Below are 16,481 nucleotides of genomic sequence, written 5' to 3' on the forward strand. Positions count from 1 at the left end.
CAGCTCATCTGCTGCTTAAAATTCTCATCGATGCCTGTGTCACCTCCAGAATTGACCATTTTCCCTGCTGGCCCCCCCATCTTCCACCCTCCTTAATCTACAGCTCATCCAAAACTCCGTTGTCCGCATCCTATCGCGTACCAAATCCCACTAGCCCATCATCCCTGTCCTTGCTCACCAACATTGGCTTCTGGTCCTGCCTTGCCTCAAATTCAAGATTCTCATCCTCGTGTTTAAAACCCCTCCTGACCTTGACCCCCTCTATCTCTGTAGGCTCTGCCAGCCATACAATCCCCCCACCCCCTAAAACTCTCCCTCTGACTGGTCTCTTGTCCATTTCCCCACCCCTTCCTTTTGCTCCACCATTGGTGGCCATGTCTTCAGCTGCCTAGGCCCCTTGCACTGGAATTCCCTCCTTAAATCTCTCCACCTCCCTCTCATCCTTTAAAGCCCTCCTTAAAACCCATCTCTTTTTGACCAAGCTTTTGGTCCCCCCTTCTAATATCTCCTCCTTTGGCTAAGTGTCAATTGTTGTCTTATTACATCTCTGATGCACCGTCAGACATTTTTCTATCTTAAAGGTGCTATATAAATGCAAGTCGGTGGTGGCAGCCTTGAGGGACTCTAGTTTAAATTGTAAAGCTGTAGACTCTGTTCTATTTGTGCATATATTCTTAAGCTGTTGGACTCATTTGTTTGAATTCGGCATCTGGGCCTTTGGAAAATTCTGCTCTCATTGCTGTTTCCTCATGGATGGATAATTCCTAAATCTACTATTGGGAGCAAATGTTTGAGTTGCCCAAAGCAAATGGGAAACCCTGCTGCCCCAGCCACCTCACCGTGCTGACAGAAGTAAATGGTGTGAAAAGAAGTGCTGGATATTCCCGAACAGGCAATAGAACCAGGCTAAGAGCAGATGAGTGCATTTCTGATCTTTTTCTAACATTTGAGGGAAAGAGGAAAAATGGAAACCATGGAAGTCTGAAATACACAGCAAGTCAGTCAACATCGATCAAGGGAAATGACCAGTCAAAATGATGCAGATGTGTGCATGTACTCATTCTGGGGATGTAGGTGACGCTGGCAAGGCCACATTTATTGCCCATCCTTTGTGAAGGTGCTGGTGGGCCTTCTCCTTGAACTGTTGCAGTCCTTGTGGTCATGAAACTCCCTTAATATTGTTAGGTAGGGAATTCCAGAATTTCAACCCAGTGATTATGAAGGAATGGTGATTATATGTGCATAGCAGGATCGTGTGTGACTTGGAGGTACTCGTATTCCCACAACGCTGCTGCTTGTTCTCTGGGAAAGGTTGCAGGAGAGGGAAGTACTGTCGAAGCAACCTTGCTACATTGCACCATGTAGATTGCACATCCTGAAGCCACAGGACAATGGTGATGGGGTGGATATTGATTCCAGTGCTGGGGCCACCAATCAAGCCAACTGCTGTGTCCTGGATGGTGTTGAGCTTCTTGAGCATTGTGGTTGCTTCCATCCAAGCAAATGGTGAGTATTACATCAAACTCCTGACTTGAGCCTTGTGTATGGTGGAGAGGTTTTAAGGAGTCAGGAGATGAACCATTGATTGCAGATTACCCAGCCTCTGCCCTGCTCTTAGGAACAGGAACAGGCCATTCAGCCCCTCAAGCCTGTTCTGCCATTCAATTAGATCATGGCTGATCTGTATCTAAACTCCATCTGCCCACCTTTGGTTCGATAACCCTTAATACCTTGCCTAATAAAAATCTTATCAGTCTCATTTTTGAAATTTTCAATTATCGACCGACCCTCAATAGCTTTTTGGGGAAAGAGTGTTCCAGATTTTCACTACCCATTGTGTGAAGTAGTACTTCCTGACATCACCCCTGTATGGCCTAGCTTTAATTTTAAGGTTATGACCCCTAGTTCTGGATTCACCCACCAGAGGAAATGGTTTCTCTCTATCCTATCAGTGGGTAGCTATGGTGTTATAGCTGGTCCAGTTCAGCTTTTTTTTCATTTGTTCATGGGATGTGGGCGTTGCTGGCGAGGACAGCATTTATTGCCCATCCCTAATTGCCCTTGCAAAGGTGGTGGTGAGCCGCCTTGAACCGCTGCAGTCCGTGTGGTGAAGGTTCTCCCACAGTGCTGTTAGGAAGGGAGTTCCAGGATTTTGACCCAGCGACAATGAAGAAACGGCAATATATTTCCAAGTCGGGATGGTGCTCGAGTTTGAGGGGAACGTGCAGGTGGTATTGTTTCCATGTGCCTGCTGCCCTTGTCCTTCTAGGTGGTAGAGGTCGCGGGTTTGGGAGGTGCTGTCCTAAGAAGCCTTGGCGAGTTGCTGCAGTGCATCCTGTGGATGATGCACACTGCAGCCACAGTGCACCGGTGGTGAAGGGAGTGAATGTTTAGGGTGGTGGATGGGGTGCCAATCAAGCGGACTGCTTTGTCCTGGATGGTGTCGAGCTTCTTGAGTGTTGTTGGAGCTGCACTCATCCAGGCAAGTGGAGAGTATTCCATCACACTCCTGACTTGTGCCTTGTAGATGGTGGAAAGGCTTTGGGGAGTCAGGAAGTGAGTAACTCGCCACAGAATACCCAGCCTCTGACCTGCTCTTGTAGCCACAGTATTTATGTGGCTGGTCCAGTTAAGTTTCTGGTCCATGGTGACCCCCACGATGTTGATGGTGGGGGATTTGGCGATGGTAATGCCATTGAATGTCAAAGGGAGATAGTTAGACTCTCTCTTGTTGGAGATTGTCATTGTCTGGCACGAATGTTACTTGTCACTTATGAGCCCAAGCCTGGATGTTGTCCAGGTCTTGCTGCATGCGGGCTCGGACTGCTTCATTATCTGAGGGGTTGCGAATGGAACTGAACACTGTGCAATCATCAGCGAACATCCCCATTTCTGACCTTATGATGGAGGGAAGGTCCTTGATGAAGCAGCTGAAGATGGTTGTGCCTAGGACACTGCCCTGAGGAACTCCTGCAGCAGTGTCCTGGGGCTGAGATGATTGGCCTCCAACAACCACTATCATCTTCCTTTGTGCTTCTAGTCAGCGGTGACCCTGAAGATGATGGTGGTGGACCCAGCAATGGCAGTTCCATTGGTCAAGAGGAGTTAGTTGGGCTTTCTGTTGTTTGAGGTGGCCATTACTTGGCACTTTTGTAGCACAAATGGTGCTTTTTGTTCACTTATTTAAATATAATGAATGTGGTTTGTGCAATCGTTTTAAATTCTCTGAGTACTCTGTGCGATGGCAGTTAGAAAGGCTTCTGAACAAAAAAAAGGATGTGAGGCTGACCAGGAAGCCATTGGAATAATCAAGTCTGTTGTGTTGGAAGTTGTGCTCAGCCTTTGTGTGTTAAGCTCACAGTAGCATTGTTCATATTTACATTAGGCACCTGTGGGAGAGATTTAGCATCAGCCTGGCATCTGGACAAATGGTACTGCATGCTTTAACTGTTTGGGTCTTTATTTGCAAATAAACATGGGATTTAAAATTTGTCCTGGGACCAATTAATTGCACATGTGGCTCTGTCTACTTTGCTATAATTAGGACCTCTTTGAGCAAAGTGGTTCCATTCCATGAATATACATATGGATTGTAATGCCAAATGTCAAATTCCTTCCCTTATTCCACTTAGTAACCTTATTTGTTGGGCATTTTGCACCCCCTGCTTCCCTGTTGGGTGGTCCTTCATGACTTGTACTGTAGTCAGATGCAGCATCTCTTGCTTGGTGTGTTTAATATCAACATCAAATCCTTGATGGACCATATAGGGTATTAGGCAACTTTCCTTCCAAACTTTAATTTGGTCTGCCCAGGGATAAAAGGATACAGCCAGTGCCAAATAAATATTATTGGCGTTTGGCAACCTGAGAAGGGGATCTAGCCACTTCATTGAATGCAAAAAAAAGTTTCTTTGTGAATAAGGTTGCCAGTCAGCTGCTCTCGCTCCTTGGTTGTTCAATTTGTTTGCAATGGGTTTGGAAAAGTACTTCTGCCAGACTATCTATCTCAACCAACTAATTCCAGCCGTGGGCCATTGAGCAGTTCTTGGAGGAGATTTTCAAAAGGTGGGAAAATGGAAAGAATCTGTATTAAATTTGTAGTAATTTAGAATGTTTTACATAGCAGCGACCATTTTAATGTGATTCTTATACAAGCATAGTTTCTCAAGTCTGTACGACCTTATTTATCTATTGAATAAAAGGTCTTGTTCGGTGTTCAGAAATTCTGATTGAGTGAATGTTGTAGTTGAAATGTTTATCTGATTGGATGAATGTAATGGTCGAAATGTTGATCTGATTGGACAACCAAGACATTTTCCTGCCAGATAACTCTTCTGTTTGGATGAAAAATTACCGGAGGGGGGAAAATATTCTTGGAACAGCTGCCCCCATAGTTCTCTGCATTCTTCAGTTTTAAGCAGGTAAGCCCCTACCCCTCCCAAGGACTAATGGTTTTAATTTTAAAATTCTATATCCAGCTGCCCTGTTCCTTGGCCCTTGAATATTCTCCACTTCCTAACTCAGAATGGAGACACAATGAGAATCACAAATTGCACCGTGGACTCCATGCTACCCAGAAACAATGGCATGGGAAATTGGAGTTTTGTTAAAACTGTAGACTTGTTTAAAAGAGAACACCATATAGGTGTAAAAATCATTCCTTCAAAAGTTTTGTTGTATAATTTAAAGAGGAATGTTGCATAGAAATTGTATACTACAACCAAGTGCCTTTCTTCTTTATCCTTTCTTCTCTTTCCATGCCCACCCAAAAAATATGTTGATAAACCAAGGTAATTTTCTTTTTAAAGTATCATGCTTATAAAATGCCTCAGTTCAGCCTCAAGGAGACCAGACATCTTTGGTCCCAACCTTACTCAGTGGATGTCACTAGAAGGCATGTCAGCTAGCAGTTTTATTATTTTTTAAAATGCCTTCTTAGATGCCATTGTGGTGGTTTTATTTTGCATTCAGTGCCAGCCGAGTAGTCCTGTACACACTTTCTAAGTATACCCTGCCTCACTCATTTACATTCAAGTTTCTTTAGAAACTAAAATATGATGAAGTACTTTTCCCACCGAGAACTACCATGTATTTTTTTTGTAAAAGATCTAGGCTTCTCAACAGTATCAGAAAATGGGTCAGTATTTAGAATCATAAGCAAAGGCTCCAGGCTAATAGTGCAGTATACCAATAAGGTAGGAAGAGAATTGGACAGAAATTGAAGTACATTATGAAGTGGTGGCTCAGTGACGTCAAGCTTTGGTTTTAGAAGCCTGTGGATTGTAAAAGGGAGGATGAAGGAGAAGCCAAGGACTTCTATAGCTGCGAGGCACTCGGAAAGAACACCAAGAAGAGGGCTTCTAAACTAGAAGAGTAGTATTCCCTTTAATTTAAAGTGTTGAAATTGTCAACAGTTCATCAAATGTCAGGATTGTCATGAATGACAAACCCAAAAACTCTGCCTGTAGCAAGGTAATTGTATGCCCTTGTGCTTACACATTCTGCTTAAACTAGGTAAATCAAATGGTATGTTGTAATAAAACACGAATCATTATCCTAAAACACTATCAATGGAAAAGAAGAAAAAGAACATCCAGGTTTCTTCTGGAATATTTTGGAATCTGGAAATGGGATTTTACCATGTGCTGAAAATATGCCCATAGCCAGAAATGCCTACTGTATTTTTTCTAGTGTTATTCTATTCTTTGGGATTTAAAAATGCACTAGCCTAGTTTTTAAAAAAAATGCAGATTATTTATGTAACTGTTTATAAAATAAAATTTGAATAAACAGAGTTGAGATACAGATCAGCCAGAATCTAATTGAATGACTGAGCTGGCTCGAGAGGCTAAATGGCCTACTCCTGTTCCTAATGTTCCCTGACATCAAGACCAATGCTAGAGTACAGTTTAAGAATGTCAACCTTGTGGTAGATTGAGAGTTTGTCAGACTGTTTAACCACAAGGGTAAGGTATGGGAGTGAAAATGGAGAGGGGAAGAGATGTGGAAACAAAGGAGGTAAGGGTCATTGAAGTGAAGAATCTGATAGCTCCCACCCAACACTCACCCTGCAATCTTTTCAAATGATGATTTGAACTCCAGAAAGCAGGGGATAGGAAGAAGCTTTATTTCAGCGACTAAGATAAAGAATTAAATAAACAAAGAGTAATGAAGGGGCCCAGAAAACAGAGTGGGAGAAAAGATGAGTCATGAAAGGAGAGAGAGACATGATGACCTGCAAACTGTAAGCAGTTAATTGTTGGAGTGCTTTTGATGTCTTGGCACCATTAGATTATTGGAGCTTTTGATGAGTACACTTGACAAATAATAGTTCTTCCTGTTTTGATGTATTTTTGGGATGTGAGCAACATTGCCGAAGTTGCATTTATCGCCCATCCCTAGTTGACCTGAGAAGGTGTTGGTGGTCCTTCAATACCGCAGTCCTTGTTGTGATTGTTTAGGGAAGTCCAACATGTTGACCCAGGAACCATTAAGCAATGGCAGTGTATGTCCAAGTCAGGAGTGTGCGTGACTTGGAAATGATGGTGTTCCATGACATTGCTCCTCTTGTAAAGATCACAGGGGAGGGTGGTGCTGTCAAAGGAAGCTTGGTGAGTTGGTGTAGTGCATCCTATAGATCATGTGTACTGCAGCCAAAGTGTGCCAGTGATGAAGGGGACATTGTCAGGGCCCATAGCCTTCATTGCGTCTGGTGCACTCAACTGCTAATTAATGTCATGTGGATTAAATCAAATTGGCTGGACACTGTCATTTATGATGTGGACCTCAAACAGCCTGAGTAGGATTGGACGGCACTTTTGGCTGAAGACACCTGCAAACACATTAGTCTTGTCCCTTGCTCGGTTCCACCATGGTTGAAGATGAGAATTCTTCTGGAGTGTCCTCCTCCTGTTTGCTTAATTGCCCACCACCATTCTTAACTGGATATGACAGGGAAAGAGAGCTTTACTCTGATCCATTGGTTATGGGGCTGCTGAACTCTCCCTACAGGCTGCAGGTTTTGGTGATTAACATGCAGGTAGTCTGTGCAGCAGCTTCACTAGGTAGATACATGATTCTGAGGTATACCTGGTGCTGCTCCTCTCCTACAATATCCATTGACCAAGGTTGGCCTCCAGGTTTTGATAGTGTTGGAAGTTACGTGCTGTTGCTTACAGTTCTGCTGCTGATGGCCTACAGTGCCTTGTGGATGCTAAGTTTTGGGTTACTAAATATACCCTAGTCTATCCCACTTAACATGGTGGTAGTGCAAAACTACACAAAGTCGGCCCACGCTGTGGGAATGAAACTTTTTCTCCACACTATGGTTACTTTTACCACTGTTATCATGGGCAAGCATATCTGGTGAGGATGAAGTCAAGTAGATTACTTCCTATTGATGGTTCCCTCACCACCAAATACAAGCCCAGTCTACCAGCTATGTTCTTCAGAGCTTGGTCAGCGGTGGTTGTACCAAGCCACTTGATGGACATTGAAGTCCTGAAGCCAAACTACATTCTGTGCAATTGGTTCCCTCTGAGCTTCCTCGAAGTAATAAAATCAGCAAATGCTGGAAACGCTCAGCAGGCCAGGCAGCATCTGAGTAGCGAGAAACAGAGTTAATGTTTCAGGTCAATGACCTTTTGTCAGAACTGGCTGCCTGACCTGCTAAGAGTTTCCAGCATTTTCTGTTTTTATTTCAGATTTACAGCATCCACAGTATTGTTCTTTTGTTCCTCCAAAAAATGAAGGAATACTTGGTCGTCAGTTGAGAAATGGGCGGGTGGTTTCATTGACTCTGACCCCCATGAGGTTTCATAGTTCCAGGTCAAGCACTGTCAATGTTGAGGACTCCTTGGGCTGATTCCGCCTAAATGTATAATCACTGTGCTCCTGCCTCTGGTGCCTCTATCATGCTGATGGGACAGGATATACCCAGGGAGGGTAATGGAGGAGTCTGGTATGTTAGCTGATGGATATGATTCTATAGGTATGACTTTGCTGGGCTGTTGTTTAGCTACTCTGTGGTTCTCCCAATTTGGGAATAAGTTCTCAGATTTTAGTGTAAAAGACCTTGCAGGGTCTACTCGGCTGGGATTGCCAAAGTCTTTGCCTATTACGAGGCCTGGGTTGTTGCCGATAGGTAGATCAGGTTTTATTTTAATTTATTTTTGAACTTAGTTGCAAAGATTTGCTATCGAGTGGCTTGCTAGGCCACAATAGAGGGAAGAAAATATCAACCATGTGAGACTGATGTCACACACAAACTAATCCACGGAGGGGGTGGCAGGCTTCATTTCCTGAATTACATTAGCGAATCAGATGTGTTTTCATGACAATCTGCAAGCTTTCACGGTTATTTAGCTCGTGCTAGCCCAGAAAGTACCAGAATGGTTGATTTTGAATTTTAGAAGGTATTGTGGTAAGATTTGAACTTAAACCTCTCGTGTAGTGCAATATCCACCACATTTACCTGATCACATCCGTGATATCACCATTACTGCATGTCTAGGCCTGGAGCAGCTGGACCCATGGAGCAATTTGTCAGCCAGAGGCAAGTGTTTAACCCGTGTGCATTTCACTTTCAAAATGGGCCATAAAACCCCAGAAAATAATAAAAAATAAAAGCGAAAGAATGGGGTGGGAGAAAATGAGGTTTAAAAACTAAGAACACTGGGATTGATACCCTGACCAGAATATTCATCAAGGGCCCCAGACAAATCCTTAATCCTTCATTCGGGAACCTTCTGGGGTTTACCTTAAGAGTTAATGTCCAAATTTGCCTGGCCAAACTATCTTGAATTAAACAATTCATATCACATCAACAAACTACTGAATGAATAAATGAACACTTCTTGTCAATTATCAAAGAAGTCAGACAATAAAGTCATGAACTAACAATCATCCAACATCTAATTATATGGGTATAACAATAATATCCCCTCGTGATCTGAACTGGATGATGGTGTCTTTTACATGCATGCTTCTTAAATCCTTTTGAAGGCAGACTGAGAAAACACTAAATTCAATCAACTCAACTTGTCTTTGTGTAATAAAAAAATAATGAACATGCTATGGCTTCCCAACATCAGTGGGTCAACTTGGTTAAACAAGATGTGGAGATGCCGGTGATGGACTGGGGTTGACAATTGTAAACAATTTTACAACACCAAGTTATAGTCCAGCAATTTTATTTTAAATTCACAAGCTTTCGGAGATTTTCTCCTTCCTCAGGCATTTGCCTGAGGAAGGAGAAAATCTCCGAAAGCTTGTGAATTTAAAATAAAATTGCTGGACTATAACTTGGTGTTGTAAAATTGTTTACAATTGGTTAAACAAAATAACTCCTAACTACCCTCCTTCATTTTTCTTCTGAGCTTGACAAAAGCTCACCCTCACATCTTTGTTTGAAAGCTGACTATGTTTAATAAGAACATCAGAAATGGGAGCAGGAGTCAGCCATATGGCCCCTCGAGCCTGCTCCACCATTCGATCAGATCATGGCTGATCTTTGACCTCAACTCCACTTTCCCACCCGATCCCCATACCCCTTGATTCCCTGAGAGTCCAAAAATCTATCAATCTCAGTCTTGAATATACTCTACCCCAGAGGGATGCTCAGTCGTTGAGAATTCCAAATATTCACAATTCCTCCTCAGCTCAGTCCTAAATGTCCGACCCCTTATCCTGAGACTATGTTCCTCTAGTTCCAGACACTCCAGTCAGGGGAAAGTTCCTCTCAACATCTAGCCTGTGAAGCCCTCTTAAAATCTTATGTTTCAATGAGATCAACTTTCATTCTTCTAAACTCCAGAGAGTGTAGGCCCATTCCACTCAATCTTTCCTCATAGGACAATCCTCTCAACCCAGGAATCAATCTAGTGAACCTTTGTTGCAACGTCTCTAAGGCAAGTATATCCTTCCTTAGATAAGGAGACCAAAACGATACGCAGTACTCCAGGTGTGATCTCACCAAGGCCCTGTACAATTGCAGCACGACTTCCTTACTCTTGTACTCCAACCCTCTTGTAATAAAGTCCAACATACCATTTGCCTTCCTAATTGCTTGCTGTACCTGCATGTTAACTTGGTGTTTTGTGTACAAGGACACCCAAATCCCTCTCGACACCAACATTTCGTAGTTTCTCACCATTTTAAAAAATATTCTGTTTTTCTATTTTTCCTACCAAAGTGAATAACCTCTCATTTCCCCACATGATACTCCATCCGTCACTTTCTTGCCCCGCTCAATATCCCTTTGCAGCCCCTTTGCGTGTTCCTCACAGCTTACTTTCCCACCTAGCTTTGTATCATCAGCAAACTTGGATATGTTGCATTCTGTCCCTTTGTCTAAGTCATTAATATAGATTGTAAATAACTGAGGCCCCAGCACCGATCCTTACCGCACCCCACTAGTTACAACCTGCCAACCTGAAAATGACCCGTTTATTCCTACTCTCTGTTTTCTCTCAGTTAACCAATCCTCTATCCGTGCTAATATATTACCCCCAACCCCATGAGCCCTTATCTTGTGCAACAACCTTTTATGTGGCACCTTATCGAATGCCTTTTGAAAATCCAAATATACTACATCCACTGGTTTCCCTTTATCTACCCTGCAAGTTACGTCCTCAAAAAGCTGCAGTAGATTTGTTAAACATGAATTCCCTTTCATAAAACCATGCTGACTCTGCCTAATCATGTTATGATTTTCGAAGTGCCCTGTTACCACTGCCTTAATAATGCATTCTTCCGACTGCCGACATCAGACTAACTGACCTGTAATTCCCTGTTTTCCCTGGGGGGTGTCCAGAACGAGGGGTCACAGTCTCAGGATGCGGGGTAGGACATTTAGGACTGAGATGAGGAGAGATTTCTTCACTGAGGGGGGTGAACCTGTGGAATTCTCTACCACTGAAGGCAGTGGAGGCCAAGTCACTGAATATATTTAAGAAGGAGCTAGGTAGATTTCTAGACACAGCAGCAAGGGGTATGGGGAGAGTGCGGGAATATGGTATTGAGATAGAGGATCAGCCATGATCATATTGAATGGCAGAGCAGGCTCGAAGGGCCGAATGGCCTACTCCTGCTCCTATTTTTTACGTTTCTATGACACATGCAAAATATTTGTTTAACATCTCTGCCATTTCCTTATTCCCCACTACAATATCTCCTGTCTCAGCCTCTGAGGGACCACATCTACATTTGCTACTCTTTTGCTTTTTATATACTTGTAGAAGCTCTTACAATCTGTTTTTATATTGCTTGCTAGTTTACTCTCATTCTATTTTCTCCCTTATCAATTTTTTGGTCATCCTTTGCCGGTTTCTAAAACTCTCCCAATCCTCAGACTTAGTATTCTTGGCAACATTATAAGCCTCTTCTTCCAATCTAATACTATCCTTAACTTCTTTAGTTAGCCACGAATGGATCACTTTTCCTGTGGTGTTTTTATTTCTCAATGGAATGTATGTTCGTTGATAATTTTGAAATATTTCTTTAAATGCTTGCCATTGCTTATCTACCATCATACCTTTTAATCTAATTTCCCAATCTACCTTAGCCAACTCGTCCCTCATACCTATGTAATTGGCTTTATTTAAGTTGAAGACTCTAGTTTCAGTCTTAAGTATGTCACTCTTGAACTCAATGTGAAATTCTATCAAAACTGTGTACAGTTTTGGTCGTCTCATCTAAGGAAGGATATACTTGCCTTAGAGGCAACGAAGGTTCATCAGGTTAATTCCTGGGATGAGAGGATTGTCCTATGAGGAGAGAGTGGGTAGAATGGGCCTATACTCTTGAGTTTAGATGAATGAGGGGTGATCTCATTTGAAATATATAAGATTCCGAGAGGGTTTGACAGGGCAGATGCTGAGAGGCGGTTTCCCCTGGCTAGAGAGTCTAGAACTAGCGGGCATAGTCACAGGATAAGGGATCAGCCATTTAAGACTGAGATGAGGAGGAATTTCTTCACACAGAGGGTTGTGTAACTTTGGAATTCTCTACCTCAGAGGGCTGTGGATGCTGAGTCGTTGAATATGTTCAAGACTGCAATTGATAGATTTTTGGACTCTAGGGGAATCAAGGGATATGGGGATCAGGCAGGAAATTGGAGTTGAGGTCGAAGATCAGCCATGATCTTATTGAATGGCAGAGCAGGCTCAATTGGTTGTATGGCCGACTCCTGCTCCTATTATGTTCTTATTATGATCACTCTTCCCCAGAGGATCTTTTACTATGAAATTACTAATTAACCCCGTCTCATTACTCAAGACAAGATTTGGAATAGCCTCTTCCCTGGATGGTTTTGGTGTGTTGGTCGAGGACACTGTCTCGAATGCATTCCAAGAACTCGTCCTCCAAACTACCTTTGCTAATTTGATTTGTTGAAGCTGACTACTGTCTGTGTCGATATCTATTTTTATCTCCCTCTACTCAGTCAGAAAGGAGCAGAGACTTGTCAACACAATGACTGTTAGGTATTTATTGATTGCTGAGACAGGCTAAGAATTCCTTATTATTTATAGTCCATGGGAAAACGACATCAAAGTTTAGCTAATGGTGCCTGTTTATAATTTGTGTCAATACACTTTATTTTGAAAACTCTGTCGTTAAAAGTAACTCCAAATTCTTTGTATGGGAAAAATAGTCAACAAAATCTTGACAGGTGACACCAGTATTAGTCAACACCTTTGGGAGAAGTGTGTCAAAAATAACTGAAACCCCAGGGATTTAAATAGAATCTTACAGCACAGAAGGAGGCCATTCGGCCCATCGTGCCTGTTCCGGCTCTTTGAAAGAGCAATTCAATTATCCCCTGCTCTTTCCCCATAGCCATGCAAATTTTTCCTTTTTAAGTTTTTACCCAAATCCCTTTTGAAAGTTACTAGTGAATCTGCATCCACCACCCTTTCAGGTAGTGTTTTCAAGGTCATAACAACTCACTGCATTTTTCAAAAAAAAAATTGTCCTCATCTCCCTTTTGGTTCTTTTGCCAATTATCTTAAGCCTGTGTCCTCCGGTTACCGACCCTCCTCAGTGCACATGTTTGTGTCAGTGATTTTCACTGAAGTCAATGGAAACAAAAATCTACAGAGGTGTAAAACGGGCAGCAGATCTGATATTTACATTATCACCAAAAGTTAAAATTGCCCTTGTGATATGAGCAAAATGTTAATTGCCAACTCAGTTATCCTAATGGTTAAGAGCAGTTTTATTTATTCAACAGTACATTCACCTTTGGGTATAAGGTCCATCTGTCTTTCCATGGACAGACAACACAGTTGTCCAGCTTATTGATGAATACCTGAGATTTGTAATGTTCTAGTAATCCATTTGATTATACAATCTGATAAGTAGGTATGCCATCAGGAAGTAACATAATACTTCTAAAATAGAAGTATGCAGAGGTGGATCTTTGCTGCAGGAAGAGGTAAAATAGTCTTGTGCTCAAGAATTGGAGACTTTAAATATTGCTTCTTTAACGGTCATCCTTATCTTCCTACATACGAATCCTAGATATGTGCTCTTTCTCCTCTTGATCCCTAGGGTTGTCTGAAAGGAGGTTGAGACCTTGGTCCTCATACCTTCTGGAGTTTCTTCGCTCTGATAGGTGGGGAAAATGATGAAAGGAAGGGAATTCTGACATCTGGCACCATCCTAACTTAATAGCATGGTTATAGACAGGGTGAAATCAGAATTAATGCTGAAGATCTGCCACTGCAAGTTATGGACTTTGTCAGCCTTCGTATGTTATAAGACTATGTGATGGAGGTTTAAGAGTATATTACTGACTATTGAATGAGAACAGATTCAGGGCAAAATTAAGCTAATGGGGAAGGTGGCCAATGTACTGAGCAGCTGTCCCCCTCTTTCTCCCCTTCCTAGGTTGAGTGATAGTGTTGTAGGGGCCAACACTGTAAATACATGGGAATAGAGTTTCTCCTTTGGCCGCAAATGGGAAATGCACTAGAAATTGCACTGGTTAGGTTAGGATTCAAGTAATTACAAACGTAAAATCTTCCATGAACCAGCGCAGCATAATAAAAAGTAATTTTTTTTCTTTCCATTTAAGAAGTATTCCTTGATTTATTTGAGTGGTAACCTGATGCAGTTTTATTAATACAACTGAAAATGGGTTTATCACCAAAAATTAGTATTTTTAATAAGAGTGTCGAGTGCTCCACCTGTGTGTAACCTGATTTAAAATTACTGAAAATTACTTTTTAAAAAAAAACTATACTGAACCCTTTACTAGTTTCATTGGTCTTCACTAGTCCATTTCGCAGTAAATGAAATATTTTTTGTATGAAAAAGCTTTTAAAACGTGCGTACTAGTGCCTGTGCACCTAAGAAAATAAGCACAATTTGAAGAGTCTTCCCAATTTCACAATTTCGATCTGAGGGTGTGACCCGTTTTGTGGGCGAATTCAATCTTGAACCAGCATAAAAGATTGTGGAAAACACAAACGTAAGTAATTTTGGGCATAACTCACTTGTGTTTAAAATTCTCCGATCTTTTGTGTGGGTTCGGCCGTTTCCACACGGATATTGCTAACGGAAACTCATGGTGATCTGCACTGTGGGGAAAGCAACACTTCTGCTATTTGAGTGATGTGCTTCAGGAACCTATCTGCCAGATGTAAATGTTTTATCATTGGGTTTCAGGCTAGAAAAAAAAAAGGGTCCCATGTTTGGTATTCCTAATTTCCCCTAGAGTCTGAAACCCAATTACAAGGTGTTTCAAAGGGATTAGCTCTGACGTGTCCTTTTCTGTCCAGAAGAATATGTAGGGCAACATTACTTCAAATTCTTCAGCTAAGTGGGACATTATCATGGTAGATATCATGTACATCAGCATTGACTGGACCATGGTTTTGAGTTCTGCAAGCTGCTGTGAATTAAAACTTACTTAAAATTGTCTAAATATTTGTCAACTGTGCAGTTCTTCATTGCTAATGTTAGTAACTAGTAGCAGAAGATTAAAAGTGTCTCTCAGACTTGTAATTCGATGTTGTTTTCTTTTGTCAGCTTCTTGGAAACAGCAGCATACTTTAGCATGAAGCCAAAGTCAGGAGACAAAGAAGTCACTCCAAATCATTTATTTACCCTGTGGCACGAGTTTTGTACAGACTTCAAAGAGTACTGGAAAAAGGAAAGCAAAGTTATTCTTCAGGAAAAGTAAGTTCATTTTATTTAGTATTTTCAATATTTCTTTTGTTACTAAGTGGTAAAATTGATTTACATTTTCCAAGTTACCATATTGGTGCTTTGTGTGTTGTCATTAGAAAGACCTAGATGGTGGCCAGGCCACTCCCATTGTCCATTTTCACCTTGCTCAGGAGGTAGTGAATTACCTTACCCCTTTGTACAGTTGCTTGTTCCTGATCAAGAGTAAAAGTTTAAGACTGGTAAAAATGTAGTGTAGGTTTGATCCATGAAGAGACCGCAGACTTGGGACTAAAGCTTTTATGGAACATACCAATGAGTAATAGGATGAAGCTGAACTTGTGTAGACTAGATCCCGGTCATGTCATCTTTGACAGTTCGTGTATCTCTCCTAATTCTCTGACTTTTTATGTCCCAGTTTCTAGCAGAGATTCCGTTTTGGGTTTATTGGCTTTTACTACATGCAATATATTTCCAGTTCCAAGTTTCGTTTCATCTCCTCTTTTCTCCGCCCCCCCCCTCCAACCAAAGGACTCTGTGGCACTTCACAAGGGTAATTCTTGTTTTTTAAAAAAATCAGTTCCATACAGTACTTACTGTAGAGAATCCCACTGAACTTGTAATTTCCTTTGCTCAGCCTGTCAGACTCCTTTGTTGTGCACAGATCTAGATTAAATTTGGAAAAGCCCTATTCTACCAGAAATACAAATTGATATGTTAGATAATTAGGACAGATACCTGTAGGCATAGAGCACTTTTTGTGAGACTGGCATCTTTTCAGGCCCATAGTCTAATTTACTCATAAGCAAGTTACTCATATTTGGCACTGCTATTACCCAGATTTGGTCAGTAATGGTTCTGAAATTCAATGGTGACCATTATCTTAAATGGCTGCAGCAGTTCACATTGATTTGCGCATCAACTTTCCATGCCCAAAGTGATTAACATGGCCAGTTATGTTGGAAAATGGTAGGCCTGAAGCAGATTTTTTTTAAAAAAAACCTCATTGATCATCATGCAGAGACGTGTTGATTAGCCGATTCCCATCAGACAGATTGGCTAATACTCAATACATTTTTATGCCTTCAGTGAGTGGTAGTCCCTTGAGTAAATGAAATAGGCCTACCTCAGTCACCTCTTCTGTGCAGCATTTGGTTTTAGTTGATAAGCAGTAATAAAAATTCAACTTGTGATTGCTAAATTTTTGTTTGTCACTTTAACGGGATTATTTACTGCAGAAGGCAAAGTGATTAAAATGAAGATTTGCTGATGAGGTACCTCAGGGTTCTACAGCACTAATGTTTTTATAG

The 16,481-nt window shown here is 41.6% G+C and overlaps 1 protein-coding gene across 1 annotated transcript in view; it reads left to right on the top strand.

Annotated features, from left to right (window-relative positions):
* The window catches only part of LOC137324303 (formin-2-like), a 315,087-nt gene that overhangs the window by 260,196 nt on the left and 38,410 nt on the right, over positions 1-16,481 (top strand). The window contains exon 19 of the mRNA XM_067988446.1: positions 15,034-15,183. Coding sequence (XP_067844547.1) covers positions 15,034-15,183 — 150 coding nt within the window. The remainder of the gene's footprint in view (positions 1-15,033; positions 15,184-16,481) is intronic.

Source organism: Heptranchias perlo, chromosome 8 (genome assembly GCF_035084215.1).
Source record: "Heptranchias perlo isolate sHepPer1 chromosome 8, sHepPer1.hap1, whole genome shotgun sequence".
Classification (NCBI taxonomy): domain Eukaryota; kingdom Metazoa; phylum Chordata; class Chondrichthyes; order Hexanchiformes; family Hexanchidae; genus Heptranchias; species Heptranchias perlo.